This window comes from Cervus elaphus, chromosome 29 (assembly GCF_910594005.1).
Source record: "Cervus elaphus chromosome 29, mCerEla1.1, whole genome shotgun sequence".
Lineage (NCBI taxonomy): Eukaryota > Metazoa > Chordata > Mammalia > Artiodactyla > Cervidae > Cervus > Cervus elaphus.
The window spans coordinates 46,548,291-46,571,637 of NC_057843.1; the positions used below are offsets into that span (position 1 = coordinate 46,548,291).

The 23,347-nt window shown below is 41.2% G+C and overlaps 1 protein-coding gene across 4 annotated transcripts in view; it reads left to right on the forward strand.

The window, feature by feature from the left end:
* Positions 1-4,324: 4,324 nt before the first annotated feature.
* The window catches only part of GDA (guanine deaminase), a 103,690-nt gene continuing 84,667 nt past the window's right edge, over positions 4,325-23,347 (forward strand). For 3 of the 4 annotated variants that reach the window (XR_006338615.1, XM_043891175.1, XM_043891177.1), the window contains exon 1: positions 4,390-4,624. Coding sequence is in view for 3 of the 4 variants with exons in the window: in XM_043891175.1 (XP_043747110.1) it covers positions 4,502-4,624 (123 nt within the window). In the remaining variant the exon portion in view is untranslated. Of the gene's footprint in view, positions 4,625-23,347 lie in introns of all 4 variants that reach the window. The other variant, XM_043891176.1, reaches the window with a different exon arrangement.

Here is a 23,347-nt window from a genome sequence, read left to right on the forward strand (position 1 = left end):
AGGATACTGAAAGAGGATCTCCCCAGGTCGGTCGGTGCCCAATATGCTACTGGAGATCAGTGGAGAAATAACTCCAGAAAGAATGAAGGGATGGAACCAAAGCAAAAACAATACCCAGTTGTGGATGTGACTGGTGATAGAAGCAAGGTCCGATGCTGTAAAGAGCAATATTGCATAGGAACCTGTAATGTTAGGTCCATGAATCAAGGCAAATTGGAAGTGGTCAAACAGGAGATGGCAAGAGTGAACGTTGACATTCTAGGAATCAGCTAACTAAAATGGACTGGAATGGGTGAATTTAATTCAGATGACCATTATTTCCACTACTATGGGCAGGAATCCCTTAGAGTGGAGTAGCCATCATGGTCAACAAAAGAGTCCGAAATATAGTACTTGGATGCAATTTCAAAAACGACAGAATGATCTCTGTTCATTTCCAAGGCAAACCATTCAACCATAGCACAAATGCCATTAAATAAAAACTTGAGGCAAGAATATACAATGGAGAAAAGACAATCTCTTTAACAAGTGGTGCTGGGAAAACTGGTCAACCACGTGTAAAAGAATGAAGCTAGAACACTTTCTAACACCATACACAAAAATAAACTCAAAAGGATTAAAGATCTAAATGTAAGACCAGAAACTATAAAACTCCTAGAGAAAAACATAGGCAAAACACTCTCTGACACAAATCACAGCAGGATCCTCTGTGACCCACCTCCCAGAGTAATGGAAATAAAAGCAAAAATAATCAAATGGGACCTAATTAAACTTAAAAGCTTTTGCACAATGAAGGAAGCTATAAGCAAGGTGAAAAGACAGCCTTCAGAATGGGAGAAAATAATAGCAAACAATGCAACTGACAAAGAATTGTTAAGGGATGCACACTGACTGAAACCGCCCACCCTTGCCAGGCACCATACAACCATTTGCATGAGTTGTTTTATGACAGGAGATCCTGGTAAGGAACTTGGAACGAATAAGCCACCACCAAACACATGAAAAGATGCTCAACATCACTCATTATCACAGAAATGCAAATCAAAACCACAATGAGGTACCATCTCACGCCGGTCAGAATGGCTGCTATCAGAAAGTCTATAAACAATAAATGCTGGAGAGGGCATGGAGAAAAGGGAACCCTCTTACACTGTTGGTGGGAATGCAAACTAGTACAGCCACTATGGAGAACAGTGTGGAGATTCCTTAAAAAACTGGAAATAGAACTGCCATATGACCCAGCAATCCCACTGCTGGGCATACACCCTGAGGAAACCAGAACTGAAAAAGACACATGTACACCAATGTTCATCGCAGCACTGTTTATAATAGCCAGAACATGGAAGCAACCTAGATGTCCATTGGCAGATGAGTGGATAAGAAAGCTGTGGTACATATACACCATGGAATATTACTCAGCCATTAAAAAGAATACATTTGAATCAGTTCTAATGAGGTGGATGAAACTGGAGCCTATTATACAGAGTGAAGTAAGCCAGAAAGAAAAACACCAATACAGTATACTAATGCATATATATGGAATTTAGAAAGATGGTAATGATGACCCTATATGGCAGACAGCAAAAGAGACACAGATGTAAAGAACAGACTTTTGGACTCTGTGGGATAAGGTGAGGGTGGAATGATTTGAGAGATTAGCATTGAAACATGTATATTATCATATGTGAAATAGATTGCCAGTCCAGGTTCGATGCCTGAGACAGGGTGCTCAGGGCTGGTGCACTGGATGACCCAGAGGGATGGGATGGGGAGGGAGGTGGGAGGGTGGGTTCAGGATGGGGAACACATGTACACCCATGGCAGATTCATGTCAGTGTATGGCAAAACCACTACAATATTGTAAAGTAATTAGCCTCCAATTAAAATAAATTTTCAAAAACTTGACATTTTATTACATGTAATATATCCCCTATTGTTTTTTAAAACTTGATAATATTCTACTAAGTAAATGGATTCTAATTCACTAGACTCAATTGTTGGACATTTAGGTGACTTTCATTAAAAATAAATTAGTTGTATATTTATTTTAGGAAACCACTACATCTTTTAGAAATATTTAATTGATTCCACTTTTACAGTAACAGCGAGACATTTTCTTTTTTTTCTGAGGTCTGTGTGTATGTATTCAGATCAATAGGATGTTTCAGTATTCTATCTGTTGGGACTGCAAGCAGGAATCCCTGCAAGCTGGAATCCCTGCAAGCAGGGAGTGTGGTCTGCATATCAGAAGAAAGCAACAGGGAGAAAGGGCTGACGCCTCCCAGAGGCAAGGGCAAAGCTCTCAGTTTCCTAATCTCAGGGCTTCTTAATCTGAGTTATTGGCAGGATGATCACCCAGCTTGGTGTGCCTGGGACTGGCAGTTTCCTGCACTGTGAGACTTTCAGTGCTAAAGGAAACAAAGTCCTCATGAATTGGTCCTCCTCCACCTTGGTAAGGAGGAGGTGAAGGAATTGAGAAGGGAATGAATCATTTCTATAAGCTACCCTTCATCATAAAAGCAGAGATTCAGAGAAAGCCTGCTCATGCATGGCAATGTAAAACCCTGATACTTTATGAAGACGCCAAAATAGATATTTATCTCAAGTTACTTCTCTGCTCCCCAAAAAATCATTCATTCATTTAATATGTAAGAAATACCAGGCACTGTTCTAGGCATAAGACGCCTGGTTTTGTGGTACTTTTATTGCTCTGTGTGTCTGTGTGTGTGTACTAGGGGAAGGGAAGCAGAAATAAATAAAAAAGCATAAAATAAATGAAATTAGCTATGATAAATGCAATAGCAGAAACAATTTAATGCATTAGAAACTGCGAGGGATAGGGTTGTGCTATTAGCTTGGTGTTGGAGGTAGATTACTCCAAAGAGCTGACATTTGAGGCAAACCAGTGATGAGAAGGGGCTTCCCTGGTGGCTCAGTGGTAAAGAATTTGCCTGCCAATGCAGGAGACTTGGGTTTGATTCCTTGGTCAGGAAGATCCCTGGAGAAGGAAATGGCAACCCATTCCAGTATTCTTGCCTGGCAAATCCCCTGGAGAGAGGAGGCTGGTGGGTTACAGTCCATGGGCTGGCAAGAGAGTCAGACATGACTTAGTGACTACGAGGAGCCAGTCAGTATCCACAGGAGGCATTAGGGGCAGAAGGATCCACATGTACAAATGTCCTGAGTGGAAACAAGTTGTTCTTCCTGGAGGAACTTAGGAGAGGACTTTGTGCACATGCTGTAGGGGAGGACTGCTGACCTAGTCTCAGTCTTAGCAACCACCCAGTCCAAGTTCCATTTTCACAAACAAGGATGATAAGGATGCTGAGGCCCACTTGCATGGACCATAAACTCTTGATTCCTAATTCAGCACTCTTTCCACTAAGCCATGCCACACTGCCATTTCTAATAACTTGGCTTGCATACTTAATTTTCTCCCCCTGTACAACTGGAAGTAAATCAAAGAGATTCATTTATTTTAGGTATGAGAAAAATTGGAGTTGTTTGTGAGTGGACACAAGGGCCACCACATTGGCCTCAGGTGAAGAAAAGAACTCTTGGGGTCAAGATTAACCTCCAGTGGTGGGACCCCAGCAATTCTGTAGGACATGCTTCCAGAACATCAGGTTAAGACAAATTCTGCAGCCCATGGAAATGAAAATGAAACTGGTTGGTAAGGTGAAAGAAAAGTGAAAGTTGTGTCTGACTCTTTGTGACCCCATGGACTGTAGCCCACCAGGTTCCTCTGTCCATGGAATTCTTCAGGCAAGAATACTGGAGGGGGTAGCCATTTCCTTCTCCAAGGGATCTTCTCAACCCAGGATTGAACCCAGGTCTCCAGCACTGTAGGCAGATTCTTTACATTTGAGCCACCAGGAAAGCCTAGGAATACTGGAGTGGGTAGCCATTCCCTTCTCCAGATAGGCAGCCATAACAGACCTGTCGCCCTGGCACTAAACTTGTGCCAGGTAAGACCTTGTGGTTGAAAAAGTCCAGAGTTAAGCCACAAATAGCTAAGAGTTTAAAGGGCAAAGAAAGCAGGTAGATGTGACTCTGGGTGTGCCAATTAAAGAAAGGCGGAGGAGAAAGCAGATGCAGTGATCAATTAAAGTTACAGGGCTGGAATCCTGAATCCTCCAGCTCCTCCCTTCATCTCCCGCCCTCTGCATGGGCGACAGCCACCAAGGGTTAAAAGAATCGCGACGTGAGCGGGGATTTTGGAAACCCAAAGAGTTAATGTATCAAAAACTAAAGCAGGGGAGGAGAGAAAGACTGGAGCCAACTCACGGGAGACAAATCCTATTGGCATCGAGGAGGCAGGAAGCCAGCCCCTGGGCGCGGCCTGCAGGGGGCAGGCGATCGCGCGGGGAAGCGGGGGCAGGACGAGGCCGGAGCGGGTGCCGACTCGGTAGCTGCCCGCAGCCACAGGGAGTCCTCGCCGCGCGTTCGGCCGGCGCGCCCGCCTCCGCCCGCGAACTGCGCGCTGCGCTCCGCCGCTCACATGTGTGCTGCCCGGATGCCGCCCCTGGCGCACATCTTCCGAGGGACGTTCGTCCACTCCACCTGGACCTGCCCCATGGAGGTGCTGCGGGACCGCCTCCTTGGTGTGAGCGACAGTGGCAAAGTAAGCGGGTGCGGGGTCTGGCGCACCCCGACGGGCGGGCGGACAGGTGCGAGGAATCTCGCCCGGTGAGCCGCGGACCCCGGAGTTAGCTCGGCGTGGAGTTGAACTTAAGGGTTTGGCTCTTTCCGGGAGAGCCCAGGCGCTGGGTTCGTGGGCTGGACTGGAAAGAAAGTGTTCCCAGGTGCTGGGAGATGGAGAGTACGATTGGTTCCACAGCCCTGCAGGCTTCGGTGGAAGGGGGAGCGAGGCTGTACCCTCTCAAATCTTGAGATCATTAATAAACTAGCACCTCGCTTCATTCATTCTCAGGCTCCTGGCATAGTGCCTAGCACCGCCTAGGCGCTCCGTAAATTTGATTGAATTTATTGTGAACGAAATAATAGAAGGTTCATTTGATCAGTGTTGCTGAGCCCTTTCAGTGCATTCGAATAAGTTAAGAACTGATTTCATTCACCTGATTATTCAGCAAACAACATATTGATACTAATGATCCAGACTAGACAACTTGTAATACTAGAAAGGATAGTCCGAGAGAAATTTACCGCCTCACCGCCCCCTCCCCCCACCCCCAGCCATTTGCATCAAAACAAGCAGTTCCATTTTAAGGTTCAAAATGTCTTCTATGAGTGTATCTTTCGCACTTCTGTTTCCAAAAATCAGGATTTCTACAAAGACGTAGGTAACTTGAGTGTTCCATGCACAGCAGTGTTAACTGTATTGGCAGTGGCCTGGCAAGTTTCAGAGGAAGCCATTCCGTTTTTAGGAGAAAAATTAAAGATAGAGATGGGATATTTTTGAGCTTTTCCCCAGCTACCGGTTTAGTTAGCAAAAGTACACATATTTGTGACTTGTCAGCTTGAAGATGCTATTCCTGACTAAGGATGCTTCCTAGTCAGTCACAGTTTTGAGTCATGACTTTTACATTTGGGGATAACTAAACCCTGTTTTCTTATGGTGCTTAAAAATCTATACTCTGTATATTCAGGGAGCCTGCTGTTGTGTTTCCAAGGTGATGAGACTCAGAGCTCCTCCAATTGGGAAGACTCCAGTAAAGCCCGTGGCTAATGAATTGTTGCCTTGGGTACTTGACCCTCAAGTTTCAGGGACCCCTTAGGCTTGGGGCAAGTCCCCAGAAACAAAGGAAGAGAGACTGCTAAACTAAGGAAAGATGAGAGGTATTTGCTTAATCACAAGAAGCTGTTCAACAATTAGGTTTCCTTTACAATCTACATTTCCATTTCCAAAATTTGAAATGGTAGGATAGCAGGTGAGAGAATTGGCTAGTGGATTGCCTTTAATCAGTGGTAAGGAGAAAGAAAAGGAAGTAATTTATCTAAAAAATTTACCTTTCCTGGGGGTTGTACAGAAGAATAAAAGAGTGTCCTGAACATGCAATTAGTAGTTGAGTCAGGGAGTCTATTTGTAACTAAGGAGCATACTGAAGTTATAAATTTAGAAAAACGCCATTCCCCCACAAGATAAAATTAACTAGGAATTGCATACAAAGGTAAGTTAATCAAGTGGATTAGATTTACAGTATAAAATGCACTAATCGATCAATTGGTAACTGTGTATCCCTCTCCTCTCAGGTGCAAGTAGTTGATTCCTGATTGTAAAGCGTGGACTTGTCACGTATATATTAAGACTTGATTTCCCTAATTTTGAAAGTGGGACTGCCTGGTCTTTAGAGTTGCTGGGATAAATATATTATTCATTAAAAAGTTTTCAAGGTTCTTACAGAAAATTTTATCCCCACAAAGTAAATAAATATGCAGAATCATCTTGATCTTTGCATTTTTACTGAGCACCCAAAGCTGTTTCCAAACCTTGGGATGAATCAGAAACATCTGGGGTGTTTGTTAAAATGCCATTTCCTGGGTATCATCTTCCAGAGAATCTGAATCTGTAGATCTGGAATAAGTCCTTGGAAGTGGCATTCACAAAAGTCCCAGGAGATTCGGGTGTGGGTAGTAGACGGGTTGCATGTTGGATAACCTCAGGATATAGGTTGCATGATGGAATTAGTTGTGGGGGATCTTGGGTGCTCAGTTCTTCATTTCAAGCCCTGGGCTTGTGTAGCATCTCCGAGAGGGGGGACATGATTTCCCCTGTCTTCCTTCTCCCTTCTCCACCTAATCTTTCATTTTATTAACTTCATTTAGGCCCAGAGAATGATAATGACTAGCTACTTTTAATTCATCAATTAAAACTCATTCAAAATTAAGTTAATTTTTAAAAAATCCTCTAGTCAACAATTTGGTATTGGGCATTTTGAATTGAGTTAGTTTTTCTACTTAAGTAGCATGTAGCATTTTGAAAGAGAAACTCCAGCATGTGTAATTCATTTGCAGATAGGTAATTGTGAGACACTGTGTGCTCACATATTACTAAATTGTTTAATTCTTCCCACTGGGTCAGGTTGACTTTAAAGATAGGTACAAGATGTCTTGGGTCTTTAGAGCACATTTACCTGAAAGCAAGAGCAAGGAAGAGAATTGTTTTGGAGGTAGTATCTTGGGGTAGCAGGAGCAAATCCTATGCAGACCTGAGTTCAAGTCGGGTCTCTACCACCTACCTGCTCAAAGCCCATGGGTGAGACGTTTAACCTCTCTGAGCCCCAGTTTCTGCATTTGTAGAATGAGGTTTACTTTTGCTAAATATTAAATGAGATAATGTATGAAAATGCCTGTCACTTAGTGGATACTCAACACATACCATGTTCATTTTGTCCTCTTACTTCCCTCCGCGCCTAGCAAACCCTTAACCTCTTGCTCACTGTAGTGTTTTTGCATATCTCCACATGGTGGTATTCATGCAGGTGAATGGGTGGCGAAGGAAGCTCAGCCCAAGGTGAATTGTGTGGGAGGTGGGGGAGGTCACTGGACCTCTGGTGTGCAGCCTTACTGCTCATGCCACTGACCCTCTGGGAAGAACGATCTAAAGAGCATTTGCTGCCAGGTTTCCTAGTACATTACTTCCAGTATCTCTTTTATTCTTCAATGTGATTATTCCCTCTTAAAGTTGGGAAAGTTGAGACTTGAGAAGTCATGCATCCAGAAATGGGTTTTGAATTAACATGACCAAAGCCCACATTCTCTTTACTAGAGTAGCCCACCTCTCTGAGGCACAGTCACTGACCTCAAAGAACATGCACTGTTGGCAAGGAAGCTTAGACTTGTACTTATTGTAAAAGTGGACTGCTTACTGAGCAAAAGACTGGGCTCACTGCTGGAAATACACTGATGAATGAAATATGCAAACTCTGCCCTGCCCTTGTATGACTGATCATTTAGTGATTAACAAAATCTGTTATTGACCTGTCAGAACTTGAGCTAATCTGAAGGTGGGGTTATCTAAGATCATGGCATCAGGTCCCATCACTTCATAGCAAGTAGATGGGGAAACAGTGGAGACAGTGGCTGACTTTATTTTTCTGGGCTCCAAAATCACTGCAGATGGTGACTGCAGCCATGAAATTAAAAGACGCTTACTCCTTGGAAGGAAAGTTATGACCAACTTAGACAGAATATTAAAAAGCAGAGACATTACTTTGTCCACAAAGGTCCATGTAGTCAAGGCTATGGTTTTTCCAGTGGTCATGTATGGATGTGAGAGTTGGACTATAAAGAAAGCTGAGTGCAGAAGAATTGATGCTTTTGAACTGTGGTGTTGGAGAAGACTCTTGAGAGTCTCTTGGACTGCAAGGAGATCCAACCAGTCCATCCTAAAGGAGATCAGTCCTGGGTGTTCATTGGAAGGACTGATGCTGCAGCTGAAACTCCAATTCTTTGGCCACCTCATATGAAGAGCTGACTCATTTGAAAATACCCTGATGCTGGGAAAGATTGAAGGCGGGAGGAGAAGGGGACGACAGAGGATGAGATGGTTGGATGGCATCACCAACTCAATGGACATGGGTTTGGGTGAACTCTGGGAGTTGGTGATGGACAGGGAGACCTGGCGTGCTGTGGTTCATGGGGTCACAAAGAGTCGGACGCGACTGAGCGACTGAACTGAACTGAATTATATGCTATGTGTTTAATATTCTTGAAAACTAGATCCTATGGCCAGTGATGAAGTCACAAACAACACATTCCAACCACAGTTCACATTTTATTTCAGGATTTAGCACTTAAGGTCAAGTTCTCTGTGTTGGCAAGGTAAACAGAGAAACTGTTAGTGACTTGCTGAGTGGGATACAGCTAGGAAGGAATGGAGCTGGGATTTGAATCTAGATCTGTTTCTTTTCTAATATTTATTATTTCTCTGGATTTGATTTTAAATACCCTGGGTATCATTTCAGCCATTTGAGTACTTAATTCTCTCAGCTAGCCTCCTTCCTTTCTGGGCTTTGAACTCTAGAGAGCAAAACCATGACTCATTTAGTAACCAAGTCCAGAATCTCCTACTGTGTTCCTGTTAGTCTCCTGATTCCTTCTCTGTTGAAACTGTGCCGCCTCTTTCTTGGTCTTTTCCTTCATCTTTGTTTGCTCTGTTCTTGTCATTAAAACATTCTTCAATTTTCAGTACCCATAAAATCAAAATCTGAAAGTACTCCCAATCTACAGCCTTTCCACAACCAAAACTTCCCGAAACAACACCAAACTGGTGCTTCTTAATCTAAGGAAGGAGATACTTGTGTTTTACAAAAGAGTTGATGAGATGTTTTTTTATAGGCCAACAGAGATAGATTCAAAATGAACCTCAGATTCTTTTTATAATAATTTTCTTTAACTAGTTCATCCATTAACCTCTCACCTTTTCCACAATTGTTTCAATGTCCACATATGCATTTTTCATCAGATCTCAAAAGAGTCAGTGACTTCTGAATGTCAAAAAAACCCTCTAGATTCTCTAATCTTGCACCTCAAAGAGGATCATTTCACCTTTTCAACATCTCTGTCTAGGCTTTATTTAAATGCTGCCACTGATTAATATACCTACCCATTTGGATCCAAATAATGTTACTTTCCCCCTCATTTCTCAAATTTTAAGGGAACCTTAAAATGAGCCCTAGCAACACAAATCATTGGAAAGTCCAATATCAGTAACTTGAAGCCTTTTTTCTTTCTGTAACTCTGCAAGGATTCTTGGAGACTTTTATGATCCAAGCATTCATTCCCTCCCAGATATTGATTCAGTGTTTATTATAATTTCCCAGGTGCTGTTCTTGTTCAGGGTCTATAGCTGTGAGTAAGACAAAGCTGCTGCCCTTTTGGAACTTTACTACAGTTTCGAAAAGCGATGTTCCAGACATCTCATTTTTAAATGAGGGTAGCCGCTTGTCTCTGTATCCATGGTGGCCATGGCTTCCCTTTGTGACCACATGATGCTATATTTGGCTTCTGATCCCAGACATCTGTCTGTTATTACTGTTCTGTCCAGGCTGGGAAAGGCTTTCCCTAAGGTCAGCTCAGTGGAAACTCCACACGCATGAGCTCTGTTTGTTCTAGAACAACTCATGCAGATTGCTGTGGTCACACTGGCTTTCATATTTAGGTTCCCCTCTAGAGAGGAGAACAATGTGTCATTCTTTTCTGGTGTATCCCAGGCACTAAGGAAACAAAATACAAGGTAAATTTTCGGCTTTACAATAAGAACTTTTAAAAAAAAATTATTTATTTATTTTAATTGGAGGCTAATTACTTTATAATATTGTGGTGGTTTTTATGATACTTTTAAAATGAGTTCCATGGTATATTTAAATTATGATTTAAAAAGTTTGATCCATTAAATGTAAGTAGCACATTTCTCATATTAAGCAGTTTTGCACTAAAATATTATGGCCCCCCAACGTGAAGAGCCAACTCATTGGAAAAGACCTTGATTCTGGGAAAGATTGAAAGCAAAAGGAGAAAGGGGTGACAGAGGATTAGATGGCTGGATGGCGTCACTGACTCAATGGACATGAGTTTAAGCAAACTCCAGGGGACAGTGAAGGACAGGGAAGCTTGATTGCAGTTCATGGGGTCACAAGGAGCTGGACATGACTTAGTGACTGAAAAACAGCAACATGAATAAAAAGGAAATAAATTTTGTAAGTCATCTTCTTTAATGCATTGGGCTTCTAGCCCATAATGCTGGGTTGTAAACTCATAGACAGGAGGTACACTGATGGTGTTAATGCTCATATTAGAAAGTAAAAAGTGAAAGTGTTAGTTGCTTAGTCGTGTCTGACTCTCTGCGACCCCATGGACTGTAACCTGCCAGGCTCGTCTGCCCATGGAATTCTCCAGGCAAGAATATTGAAGTGAGTAGCCATTCCCTTCTCCAGGGAATCTTCCTGACCCAGGGATAGAACCCGGGTCTCCTGCATTGCAGGTGGATTCTTTATGGTCTGACCCACCAGGGAAGCCCCACTATAATAATACTGAACATTTATTAGACACTTGTTGTATTCTAGGTTCTGTGCTCAGTGTTTTACAAAGCATAATTCTGTTGATTACTGTATGAGATGAAACCGTTACCGATTCCTGGTTAGGTTCTTTCCTTACCTGGTTTTTATTTTCATCAATAAAGAGAAATTTCTTTTTATAGCAGCAAACAGAAACTTTTTTCATTGGCCAAAGAATGGAAAAGGAGGATCATGCTGTAAAAGCACCACTCCTCATCACAGGCAAGAAGAGCTTTCTACAGCAAAAGGCCAAAGAGGTTGTGGGGTACAGGGATCTTTTATCATCCTACCTGGTGGAAATAGGTGGCAGTTTTCCAGAAAGCAGCTCATGCCTCTTTTCAGCCCTTGTGTGGTCCTTCAGTGTCTGGTCAGAAGTGGGTCTAACTAGTATGGTGCAGGCAGGCAGAGATCTTGTTACTGTGAAGTGGTAATAAGCTGTAGAGAGACTTTTGTCCCAATTTTTAAATTCAGCTAGCTTATGCCATTGCTAGCTGATTAATTAATTAATGCCATTAATTTCTTGTCATTAAGCCCTCCTGTTTTAATTATGTAAAAACTAGAAGATACAGTCAGTTTTTGGTTTTCTCATTTGCTATGGGGCCTCCCAGGCAGTTCATTGGTAAAGAATCTGCCTGCAGTGCAGGAGATGTGGGTTCGATCCCTGGGTGGGGAAGATTCCCTGGAAAAGGAAATGGCAACCTACCTCCAGTATTCTTACCTGGAAAATCCCATGGACAGAGGAGCCTGGAGGGCTGCAGTCCATGGGGTTGCAAAGAGTTGGGTACAACTTAGCAACTAAAACAACAACAACAAGGGGATTTACCAGCAGTGGTGGACTTTTTTACATGTGTGTGTGATCAGTTGTGTCCACCTCTTTGTGACCCCATGTACTATAGTCCATCAGGCTCTTCTGTCCATGGAATTCTCCAGGCAAGAATACTGGAATGGGTAGCCATTTCCTACTCCAGAGGATCTTTCTTGCCTAAGACAGGTACACTTTTGCTTTACAGAGACAGCTTAGATACATATTAAGGACCCTTGACATGCTTCCCTGGGTGACAAAACTTTTCCTTATTTTATTGACAGGGAAGCTGAGACTCAGAGTGTTAATCCTAACTCTGAAATAAACATCTAATTACTGTACATTGTGGAGGAGGACATGGCAACCCACTCTAGTATTCTTGCTTGGAGAATTCCATGGACAGAGAAGTCTGGCAGGCTACAGTCTATGGGGTTGCAGAGAGTCAGACACAACTGAGTTATTAACAAAACATACGGTACATTGGATGACTTTGCTGTCCTAAAGCCACTGTGTATGTAGCCCTTTGTTTTCAGGTAGTCAAATGGCAAAATTATAGGAGCCTCCTGTACTTAAATTGTTAGTACAAGTTTAATCTCTAAGATTAAAGGTGAAGACAGATTCTTCCCTTCTGATACATTTTTAAAGATTGAGTAGTAGGGAATTCCCTAGCAGTTAGGACTTACAACTTGACTGCCGAGGGCTGGAGGGCTGGTTGGGGAAACTAAGATCTCATGTCGTGTGGTGTGGCAAAAAGAAAAAAGGTTGAGCAATAACTGTTGATCATCTCCCCCAAAGTCCTTAGGACACTGTTTCCTACCTTCTAAAAAGCCTCACCCTTCTCCTTTATGAAAGCATTATTTCATTGTCTTTATTGCACTAACTCATTGACTCTAAAGGATAAATTAAATTTAGTTATACTCCTCATTGAGATCTGTCTTTCAAAATCTTTTGACTGTTGAAGTTGATGCCTCTGCTTGTGACATGCTGACTTGTGTTTTATGAATTAGTTATTCATTGTTACCTGAAACCATTTCATAATAAGTACACTTCATGTTTTCTCATCGTGGTTCTGCTCAGGTTGGCACCACCATGAGACCTGCTTATATAGGCACAATGCTTTTTCTCTTCGCAGGCTGTTATTGGGTTTTAAATAATTATTTTGACAGAATGAACTTTCCTTAGTAACCTCCACTTGAAAACTCAACTATATTGATCTCAATTTATCAACCAGCTACTGATAACATAAATTAAAAAAAAAAAAACTTTGAAAGCTAAACAATTATAAGGTAATTCTAATTTAAAGTGAATTCTTTTAGACTTACATATACTGATATATGTATAGGACTTTTAAGAACCCAAGATTTCCCAGTAGTAAAATTTAAATGGACTGAAAAAGTGTATCATATAATCATACAGCACCCTCCAATCACCCACACCCTTGTATACATGCACACAAAACACATTTCTGGAAGGCAATATTAAAATTAAAAACCAAAATAACATTTACTTTGGTAGAGTAGGAGTGGAGAGTTGGGGATGTGAAGGAGAATTTTCATAGTCCACTTTATAACCTTCTGTATTATTAGTTTGCTGTGTTTTTTTGTTTTACTTTTTATAACTTTCCATAAAATTTACCATTTGAAGTGTACAGTTTAGTGTCATTTATTACATTCACAGTGTTGTACAACCATCACCACTGTCTAGTTCTGAAATATATTCATCACTCTAAAGGGAAACCCATTAACTGTGAAGCAGTCACTCTGTATTCCTTCTGCTCTTTCACCTAAGAAAGTGAAGTTGCTCAGTCATGTCTGACTGTCTGTGACCCCATAGACTGTAACCTACCAGGCTCCTCTGTCCATGGAATTTTCCAGACAAGAGTCTTGGAGTGGGTTGCCATTTCCTTCTCCCGGGGATCTTTCCAAACCAGGGATCGAATCCAGGTCTCCTGCACTGTAGGCAGACACTTTACCATCTCAGCCACCAGGGAAGCCTAGCAACCGCTAGTTTGCTTTCTATTTCTATAAACCTGCCTATTCTGGATATTTTATATAGATGGACACATATAATATGTGACCTTGTGCCTGGCTATTTTCACCTAGTTTATTGTTTTCAAGGTTCACCCATATTGTGGCATGTGTCAGAACACCATTCATTTTCATGGCTAAGTAACAATCCATTATATAGATACAGTATATTATGTTTAATGCTTCATTAGTTGATGGACATTTGAATTGTTTTCACCTTTTGCCTATTGTCAACAGTGCTACCATGAACATTCATGTGGAAATTTATATATATATATATATACACATATATATATAAATGTTCAGTTCAGTCACTCAGTTGTGTCTGACTCTTTGCAACCCCATGAATCGCAGCACACCAGGCCTCCCTGTCCATCACCAACTGCCAGAGTCCACCCAAACCCATGTCCATTGAGTCGGTGATGCCATCCAACCATCTCACCCTCTGTCATCTCCTTCTCCTCCTGCCCTCAATCTTTCCCAGCATCAGGGTCTTTTCCAGTGAGTCAGCTCTTCGCATCAAGTGGCCAAAGTATTGGAGTTTCAGCTTCAACATCAGTCCTTCCAATGAACACCCAGGACCGACCTCCTTTAGGATGGACTGGTTGGATCTCCTTACAGTCCAAGGGACTCTCAAGAGTCTTCTCCAACACCACAGTTCAAAAGCATCAATTCTTCTGCACTCAGCTTTCTTTATAGTCCAACTCTCACATCCATACATGACTACTGGAAAAACCATAGCCTTGACTAAACGGACCTTTGTTGCCAAAGTAATGTCTCTGCTTTTTTTTTTTGTTTGTTTGTTTGTTTTTTTGTCTCTGCTTTTTAATATGCTGTTTAGGTTGGTCATAACTTTCCTTCCAAGGAGTAAGCCATGTTAATTTCATGGCTGCAATCACCATCTGCAGTGATTTTGGAGCAAAAAAAATAAAGTCTGACACTGTTTGCACTGTTTCCCTGTCTATTTGCCATGAAGTGATGGGACCGGATGCCATGATCTTAGTTTTCTGAATGTTGACTTTTAAACCAACTTTTTCACTCTCCTCTTTCACTTTCATCAAGAGGCTCTTTAGTTCTTCTTCACTTTCTGCCATAAGGGTGGTGTCATCTGCATATCTGAGGTTACTGATATTTCTCCTCCCAATCTTGATTCCAGCTTGTGCTTCCTCCAGCCCAGCGTTTCTCATGATGTACTCTGCATATAAGTTAAATAAGCAGGGTGACAGTATACAGCCTTGATGTACTCCTTTTCCTATTTGGAACCAGTCTGTCGTTCCATGTCCAGTTCTAACTGTTCCTTCCTGACCTGCATACATATATATGTATAATTTATTTATCTGGCTGTGCCAGGTCTTGGTTGTGGCATGCTGCATCTTCAGTCTTCATTGCAGCTTCAATCTTCGGGATCATTGGTTGTGACATGTGGGATAATTTTCTTTTTAGTTGCAGCATGAGAACTCTTGTTGTGATATGTGGGATCTAGTTCCCTAACCAGAGATCGAACCCCAGGCCCACTGCATTGGGAGCATGGAGTCTTAGCCACTGGACTACCAGATAAGTCCTGGCTCGTGTGCAAGTTTTTAAAACCAGTTTATTGTTCAAAGTCATTTTATGGTTCCACATTGCTTAACTGTGGGATAAACCTAGGCCTGGCCTTGCTGACTGATTGACCCACCTTTCATATTTGTTATGCCTTTGTGTCTTTGTTTATATTTCTTCCTCATCTTCTAACTGCTGGTTGAATATACCTTTGGAAACTAATTTAAATGTTACTTCCTCAATGAGGGTATTGCCACCATTGCTCCCACTCTTCTGTTTGCAGAAGGCTTCTTTGTGCCTCAGTTTCTGCTTGGCACCTCTTTGTGGCTCTTACTTTATTTTGTGAGTCTCAACCTTAAAGACAGGGGCCATGACTTGAGCACTTTTATATTCATGACTCCTAGCAGCACATAGTAGGCACGCAGATGAATATTTGTTAGATAAACAGTGCTTGGATTTATTATTTTTTTAACTGCAGGATAACCAGGTTGGAAAAGTTCACTTGAAGATCAGCAAAATGTACAGCCAGCTAAAAATATCTTCCAAATAATTGTTTGAATAAGAACTCTGGGTTTTCTAATTTGGATGCTTAATACAATGTATTTGGCCACTGGGAGCTATAATTAGTTTCATGTCCTAGTGAGTAATTAAGGACCCTGAAGAGCAGATTCTAATTGGAACTCTGAGACCTCATAAAGTTCTCAAATGCCTTTAACTTGGACTGTGTTAAGGATCTGGAATAATGTAGATTACATAGGCCTGCTTACTCCCTTTGGTTTTATATTATGGTTTGTTAAGTGTTCACTTCTTCATAAAATGGTAATTTACTTGAAACATGGCTGTAAATTGCCACTTATAATGTACATTCCTGGAACATGGTAGAGCCTCCATAAACGATAGCTCTTATTATCCATCTCCTGCCCCTCATAGTACCTGATGCTTTAGCCCAAAATCAGCATTCAATAAACGCTTCTGAGTAAAAGAATGCATAGAATGGGCTGCTATACTCTGTACATTATTCCTTTTGATGCCCAGATATTCCTGGCTCTGTTGACAGGATATAGTTAATCAATCTTCTCAGCTGGTTGTAGTCAATATGTGTGAAGGTGCAACAGAAGAAGTAGCATTGTTAATGCCTTCCAATACTGGGGCAGATTTATTACTTTGTGCTCTTTGACCTGGAAGTTGTTTCCCTCCTCCCCTGTGGAAGGTGGTCTTAAATAAGCCCTGTTTTTTTTTTTGAAGTGCAAAACACAAGGAGAAGCCTTTCCAGGTCCCTGGGACATGACCCTCCAGTTCCAGCAGGTGGACTCACTAGCCCTGTGGGGCTAAGTGCACTTGGAGCTTATAACAACTGACAATGGCTGATGAAGAGCAAAGACTTAGGGGGGTTTAGGATAAAATGGTGAGCAAAGGAAATGCTGATACAGCCTTATTTTTACTCAGAGTCAATAATGAAATGAGCATGGATAAGTATATGACCTCTACAAAGGAAAAACGCGGAGTGATATGAAGGTGTGAAGCAAGAGGACCTAGCTTATTTTGAGGAGGTGCTTCAAGATGCATCCCTAAGGAAGTGACATTTGATTGAATTTGAAGTCTAAATGGAAGTTAACTGGGCAAGGAAAACGAGGGGAAAGGCCATGTAAAGACCCAGCGGGGTAGAGGAACTAGGAACCTGTAATAGACAATAGAGTAGAAATAGATAAAGCAAGAGAGGTAAGCAGTAGCCACATCAGTTTCTTTGTAGGCCTTTCTCTTCATCCACAGGTGATGGGAAGGCAGTGAAGAGTGTTAGATAGAGGAATCTAGATCAGATTTGCATTTTAAAAATATATGAACAACCACACCTGTCAGAATGGCTATCATAAAGAGACCCCTACAAATGACAAATGTTGGCAAGGGTGTGGAGAAAAGGGAATCCTAGTACACTGTTGGTGGGAATGTCAATTGGTGCAGCCACTGTGGGAAATAGTATGGAAGTTCCTCAGAAATCTAAAAAAGGAATTACCAGCAGTTCTACCCTTGGGTATGTAGCTGAAGAAAACGAAAACAGTAATTCAAAGAAAGGCTTTCACCCCAGTGTTCATAGCAGCGTTATTTATAATAGCCAAGATATGGAAGCAACCTAAGTGTCCATCAACAGATAAATGAATAAAAAAGATATATATGTAGATATATAGAAATGAAAATAAACAAACCATATATATATGCAGAGTGGAGAACAGACTAGAGTAGGCCATGATTAGTGTCTGTAGGAGACAAGTTGGAGGGTAATTGCAGTGAACTGTGAAAGAGACAGGTGGGTGGTAGTAGAATTGGAGAGAAGTGGGTGCATCTGTGAGACAATAAAGATTCAAAAAACTCAATGAGATTGGCTGACAGGTTAGATATGGATTGTGGGGGACAAGCTTCCCCTAGATTTCAGACTTATATAACTGGATGGATATGGTGGACATCGCTGAGTTAGGGAACAGAGAAAAGTCAGATCCTGAGGTCTCTTCTGGTCATACTCTGTTAAGGTGCCCTTGTGACATCTACATGGATATGTTAAGTAGGTATTGACTTGCAAGTCTGGAGCTTGGAAGAGATTTTTGAGTAGGAGATGATGGAGTAAAGATTGAGAACAGGAAGTAGATTAACTCCAATGGTTGAGCTGGAGTGAAAGAGAGTGAGTCAGAGAAAAGCACAAGAAGCTGATATCATAGAAGGCAAAGGATGAGGATATTTCAAGATGGAGGGGAGTAGAACAAATGTGACATGTTTCTGAGAAGGAGAAGTGGGATGATACTGGAAAAATATTCAGTGGATTTAGCAGCCTGAAATTATTGTTGAACTTAGGAAGACTTATTTTGGTACAGAGAGGGTGGCAAACAGCTTGGTTTGGGTTTTGGAATGGATGAAAGATAAAGAAATACAGATAGTGATCGTAGACAACTCTTTTGAGATAATAGATATGTAATATTTTTATTTATTGTAAAGTGCTCCCAATAGTAATAAAATACAGATAAGTTACGTGTGTTTTATTCCCCCAGTTAAGTTATTTGAGAGCTTCTCTACAAATGTTTGTGGTTATAAAAGGTACATAAGCATTCTTATATTGCCCATGTACAAATATTGAATTTGAGTGGATGCCAAAGCATTGGCAAACGTATGCGTGCCAGAGTTTAGAAGTAGTTGTGCTTAGTCGCTCAGTTGTATCTGACTCTTTGTGACCCCATGGACTGTAGCCTGCCAAGTTCTCCTTAGAAGTAGTTACAGCTTTCCTAATAATCATTTTACAACCTTATTTCAGAAAAGTAATTTAACACCTCAGTGTCATTGGACCTCTTGATACTTAGTATTTTTGTTTTAAAGTGTGGGATGCCACTAGTAAAGGCATTTTCATTTTGTTAGGATCAAGCATGAAGGCATAATTTTTCTATAAATTTAAGATTATTTTGAAGTTAAAGCAAACAAAAGCAGGTGAGACAATAGAAATATATGTTTCCTGTGTGTAAAATTCACTTTGATCCTTGGGAAGCATTTTTGGACTTCTGCCTTTTCTAAGGCAATTAAGAAAACCTCATCCCCTCCCTGTCTCCCAGGTGATGACTGCGCAGGGAAGATTTAATCCAGATGAGAAAAACAGCATATAAATGACTCAGCATTCAAAAAACTAAGATCATGGCATCTGGTCCCATCCCTTCATGGCAAATAGGTGGGGAAACAGTGGCAGACTTTATTTTCTTGGGCCCCAAAATCACTGCAGATGGTGACTACAGCCATGAAATTAAAAGATGCTTGCTCCTGGAAGAAAAGCTATCACCAACCTAGACAGCATGTTAAAAACAGAGACATTGCTTTGCTGACAAAGGTCCATCTAGTCAAAGCTGTGGGTTTTCCAGTAGTCATGTATATATGTGAAAGCTGAGTGCCAACGAATTGATGCGTTTGAACTGTGGTGTTGAAGACTCTTGAGAGTCCCTTGGACTGCAAGGAGATCCAACCAGTCCATCCTAAAGGAAATCAGTCCTGAATATTCATTGGAAGGACTGATGCTGAAGCTGAAACTCTAATACTTTGGCTACCTGATGCAAAGAACTGACTCCTTGGAAAGACCCTGACGCTGGGAAAGATTGAAGGGGGAGGAGAAGGGGATGACAGAGGGTGAGATGGTTGGATGGCATCACTGACTTGATGGAGTTTGAGCAAGCTCCAGAAGTTGGTGATGGACAAGGAAGCCTGGAGTGCTGCAGTCCGTGGGTTCGTAAAGAGTAGGACACAACTGAGGACTGAACTGAACTGAAATGACTGACATTAGTAAGAAAAACTTATGTGTATGAATGGAAGCCTGAATAATCATCCTTTTTTTCCTTTCTCTGTCCAGACAATCAAGTAGGAAGAAGAAAAACAAGACTTATGCTAGATTTTTGGCAACTGAAATTAGAATAAGGAAAACTATCTGTGTAATCTAGACAGGACTGAATTCTTCAAAAAATGCCACATCATTGTAGATAGAGAAGACAGGGGAAAATATATGGAAAGGGAATAATGTGATAATTAGGACAATACAAATTCATCGATTTACATTTTTCATGTCTTTGGGCTTCCCCATCTTTCTGTCTACATGCTAAATCCCCCAACTTATAACTTACCCATCACCTCCTCCAAAAAACAACCTGCTTTTTCTAGTTCTTAATGATTTTTCCTTTCTCCAAGTTTTCACAGCTCAGTTCATACTGCTAATTTGGTTCTGAGAAACATGCCTCTGCGCATTGTTCTTAGTTCCTATCTGCATATAAATTTTATTTCCTCAGCCAGAAGATAAACTCTCAAAAGGTGAGAATTATTTCTTGTGCATTTATCTGAATACTTAACCGTTTGATGGGTATATGATGTACATATAAGCAATGTGTTGCCTTGAGTGGTTACCAGGTAAAATGTGTTACTGGACATGACAAAAGGTAGGCCAAGAAGTATACTTCATACAGCTTCCTGCCAAATCTTGGCATTTTTCTTCCTAACCTTTATACCTAGTGATTTGTTTGCCATGCACACTATTACAGGCCCTTGGTGAGCACAGATGACTTTCTCGGATGAACTTGGAATATATTTGTAATTTACTGGACGTGTATGTCTGAATTTCTAAAGCATGGTGGTGTGCTGGCCAGTTATCACTTAATCACCCATTGAGCCCATCTTGTCCTTCAGCATCAACATCTCAATTCAGTTTCTTGCCCTTTTTGTATATGCAGTAACTCTCAGGAAGAAGTTGGAAAAAGAGCCCACACTTAGCCTATTTATAAAGTGTTTCAATGTTCTTCATAGCAGTATTATTTATGATAGCCATGATACGGAAACAACCTATATGCCCATCCACAGATGAATGTATAAAGAAGATGTGCTAAAAACATATACAGTGGAATATTACTTAGTGATAAAAGAATGAAATCTTGCCATTTGCAACAGCATGGATGGGCCTGTAGGGTATTATGCTTAGTGAAATAAGTCAAACAAAGAAAGATGAATACTGTATGCTTTCGCTCATATATGAAATCTGAAAAAGCAAAACAAACATAACAAAACAGAAACAGACTTACAGATATGAGAACAAACTAGTGGTTGCCAGAATCAAGGGAGTGAAGAGAAGGCTGGAATAGATAAAGAGGATTAAGAGGTATAAACTACCAGTTATAAGATAAATAAGTCACAGGGATGTGATGTGTAGCACAGGGAATATAGTCAGTATGTTATAGTAACTTGTATGGTGCATAATCTATAAAAACATTGAATCACTATGTTGTACCCTGGAAACTAATATAATATTGAAAGTCATCTTATTTCAACTACAAAAAAAATGATAAGCAAGTGAAGATGTATTGCTTTCAAATGAGTTTCTTTTTACTAGTGTTGCTGCTGCCCCAGACTATTAATTTCTTGAGGGCAGGGATTTATGGCCTGTTCATATCACGTTCCCCAGGCTGGACACATCATCTGGTAGATAGGATGTGCTTAGCAAATATTGAGGAATGGATAAGTAAGAAAATGATTAATTTCTGAAAAAGGTAAAAGATTGTGCAGCGTATATTGTGTGTCAGGCACTAGTCTGAACCTTTACATGTACTAACTCATTTAATCATTACAATTCTGTGAATTAAGTACCATTATATCTCCATTTTGCAGATGAGGAAACTGAGTCTCCAGCAGTTTGAGAGCCTTGTTCAAGGTCACATAGCTGGAAACTGATGGAATTAGGGCATATGATGTGAATCTATATGGTCTGGTTCTAAGATCTCTACTTTCAGCAGTTCTGATTTGGGAGAAATTAAATGCTGAACTGGTACCAGTACCAGGGATTCCCTGGTGGCTCAGTTGGTAAAGAATCTGCCTGTGATGCAGGAGACCTGGGTTCAATCCTAGGTCAGGAAGATCCCATTGAAAAGGAAATGACTACCCACTTCAGTATTCTTGCCTGGGAAAGCCCATGGACAAAGGAGCCTGGCAGGCTGCAGTCCATGCGGTCACAAGAGTCAGACATGACTCAGCACCTAAACCACGACTGGTGCTCAGATGGTTGGGGGTACATGAAAACCTTAGGATATATTCACTGGTCTCTTATAAAATTTTTGTCTGCTTTGGCTTTTTGTTTACCAAAGAGAACTCCTAAGGCATTTGGCAGTTTGTCAGTAAACCTTCTAAAGCAATTATGTGTCCTTCCAAGATTACTAATTTGCCACTTCTTACTAAATTAAAAGATGCTTACTCCTTGGAAGGAAAGTTATGACCAACCTAGATAGCATATTCAAAAGCAGAGACATTACTTTGCCAACAAATGTCCATCTAGTCAAGGCTATGGTTTTTCCAGTGGTCATGTGTGGATGTGAGAGTTGGACTGTGAAGAAAGCTGGGCACCAAAGAATTGATGCTTTTGAACTGTGGTGTTGGAGAAGACTCTTGAGAGTCCCTTGGACTACAAGGAGATCCAACCAGTCCTTCCTAAAGGAGATCAGTCCTGGGGGTTCATTGGAAGGACTGATGCTGCAGCTGAAACTCCAATACTTTGGCCACCTCATGCGAAGGGTTGACTCATTGGAAAAGACCCTGATGCTGGGAGGGATTGGGGGCAGGAGGAGAAGGGGACAGCAGAGGATGAGATGGCTGGATGGCATCACCAACTCGATGGACATGGGTTTGGGTAAACTCTGGGAGTTGGTGATGGACAGGGAGGCCTGGCGTGCTGTGGTTCATGGGGTCGCAGGGAGTCAGACATGACCGAGCGACTGAACTGAGCTGAACTCAATTCTTGCTCAACTCAGTGTTTACTCAGGTAAGATTACTAATTTGCCAATTCTTACTCAACAACATAAGAGAAGACTCTATACATGAACATTGCCAGATGGTCAATACTGAAATCAGATTGGTTATATTCTTTGCAGCCAAAGATGGAGCTCTATACAGTTGGCAAAAACAAGACCAGGGGCTCAGATCATGAACTCCTTATTGCAAAATTAAGACCTAAATTGAAGAAAGTAGGGAAAACCACTAGACCATTCGGATATGACCTAAATCAAATCCCTTATGATTATACAATGGAAGTAACGAATAGATTTAAGGGATCAGATATGATAGACAGAGTACCTGAAAAACTATGGACAGAGGTTCATGACATTGTACATGAGGCAGGGAACAAGACCATCCCTAAGAAAAAGAAATGCAAAAAGGCAAAATGGTTGTCTGAGGAGGCCTTATAAATAGCTGAGAAAAGAAGCTGAAGGCAAAGGAGAAAAGGAAAGATATACCCATTTGAATGCAGAGTTCCAAAGAATAGCAGGAAGAGATAAGAAAGCCTTCCTCAGCGATCAATGCAAAGGAATAGCGGAAAATAATAGAATGGGAACTACTAGAGATCTCCTCAAGAAAATTAGAGATACCAAGGGATCATTCCATGCAAAGAGGGGTGCAAAATAAAGGACAGAAAT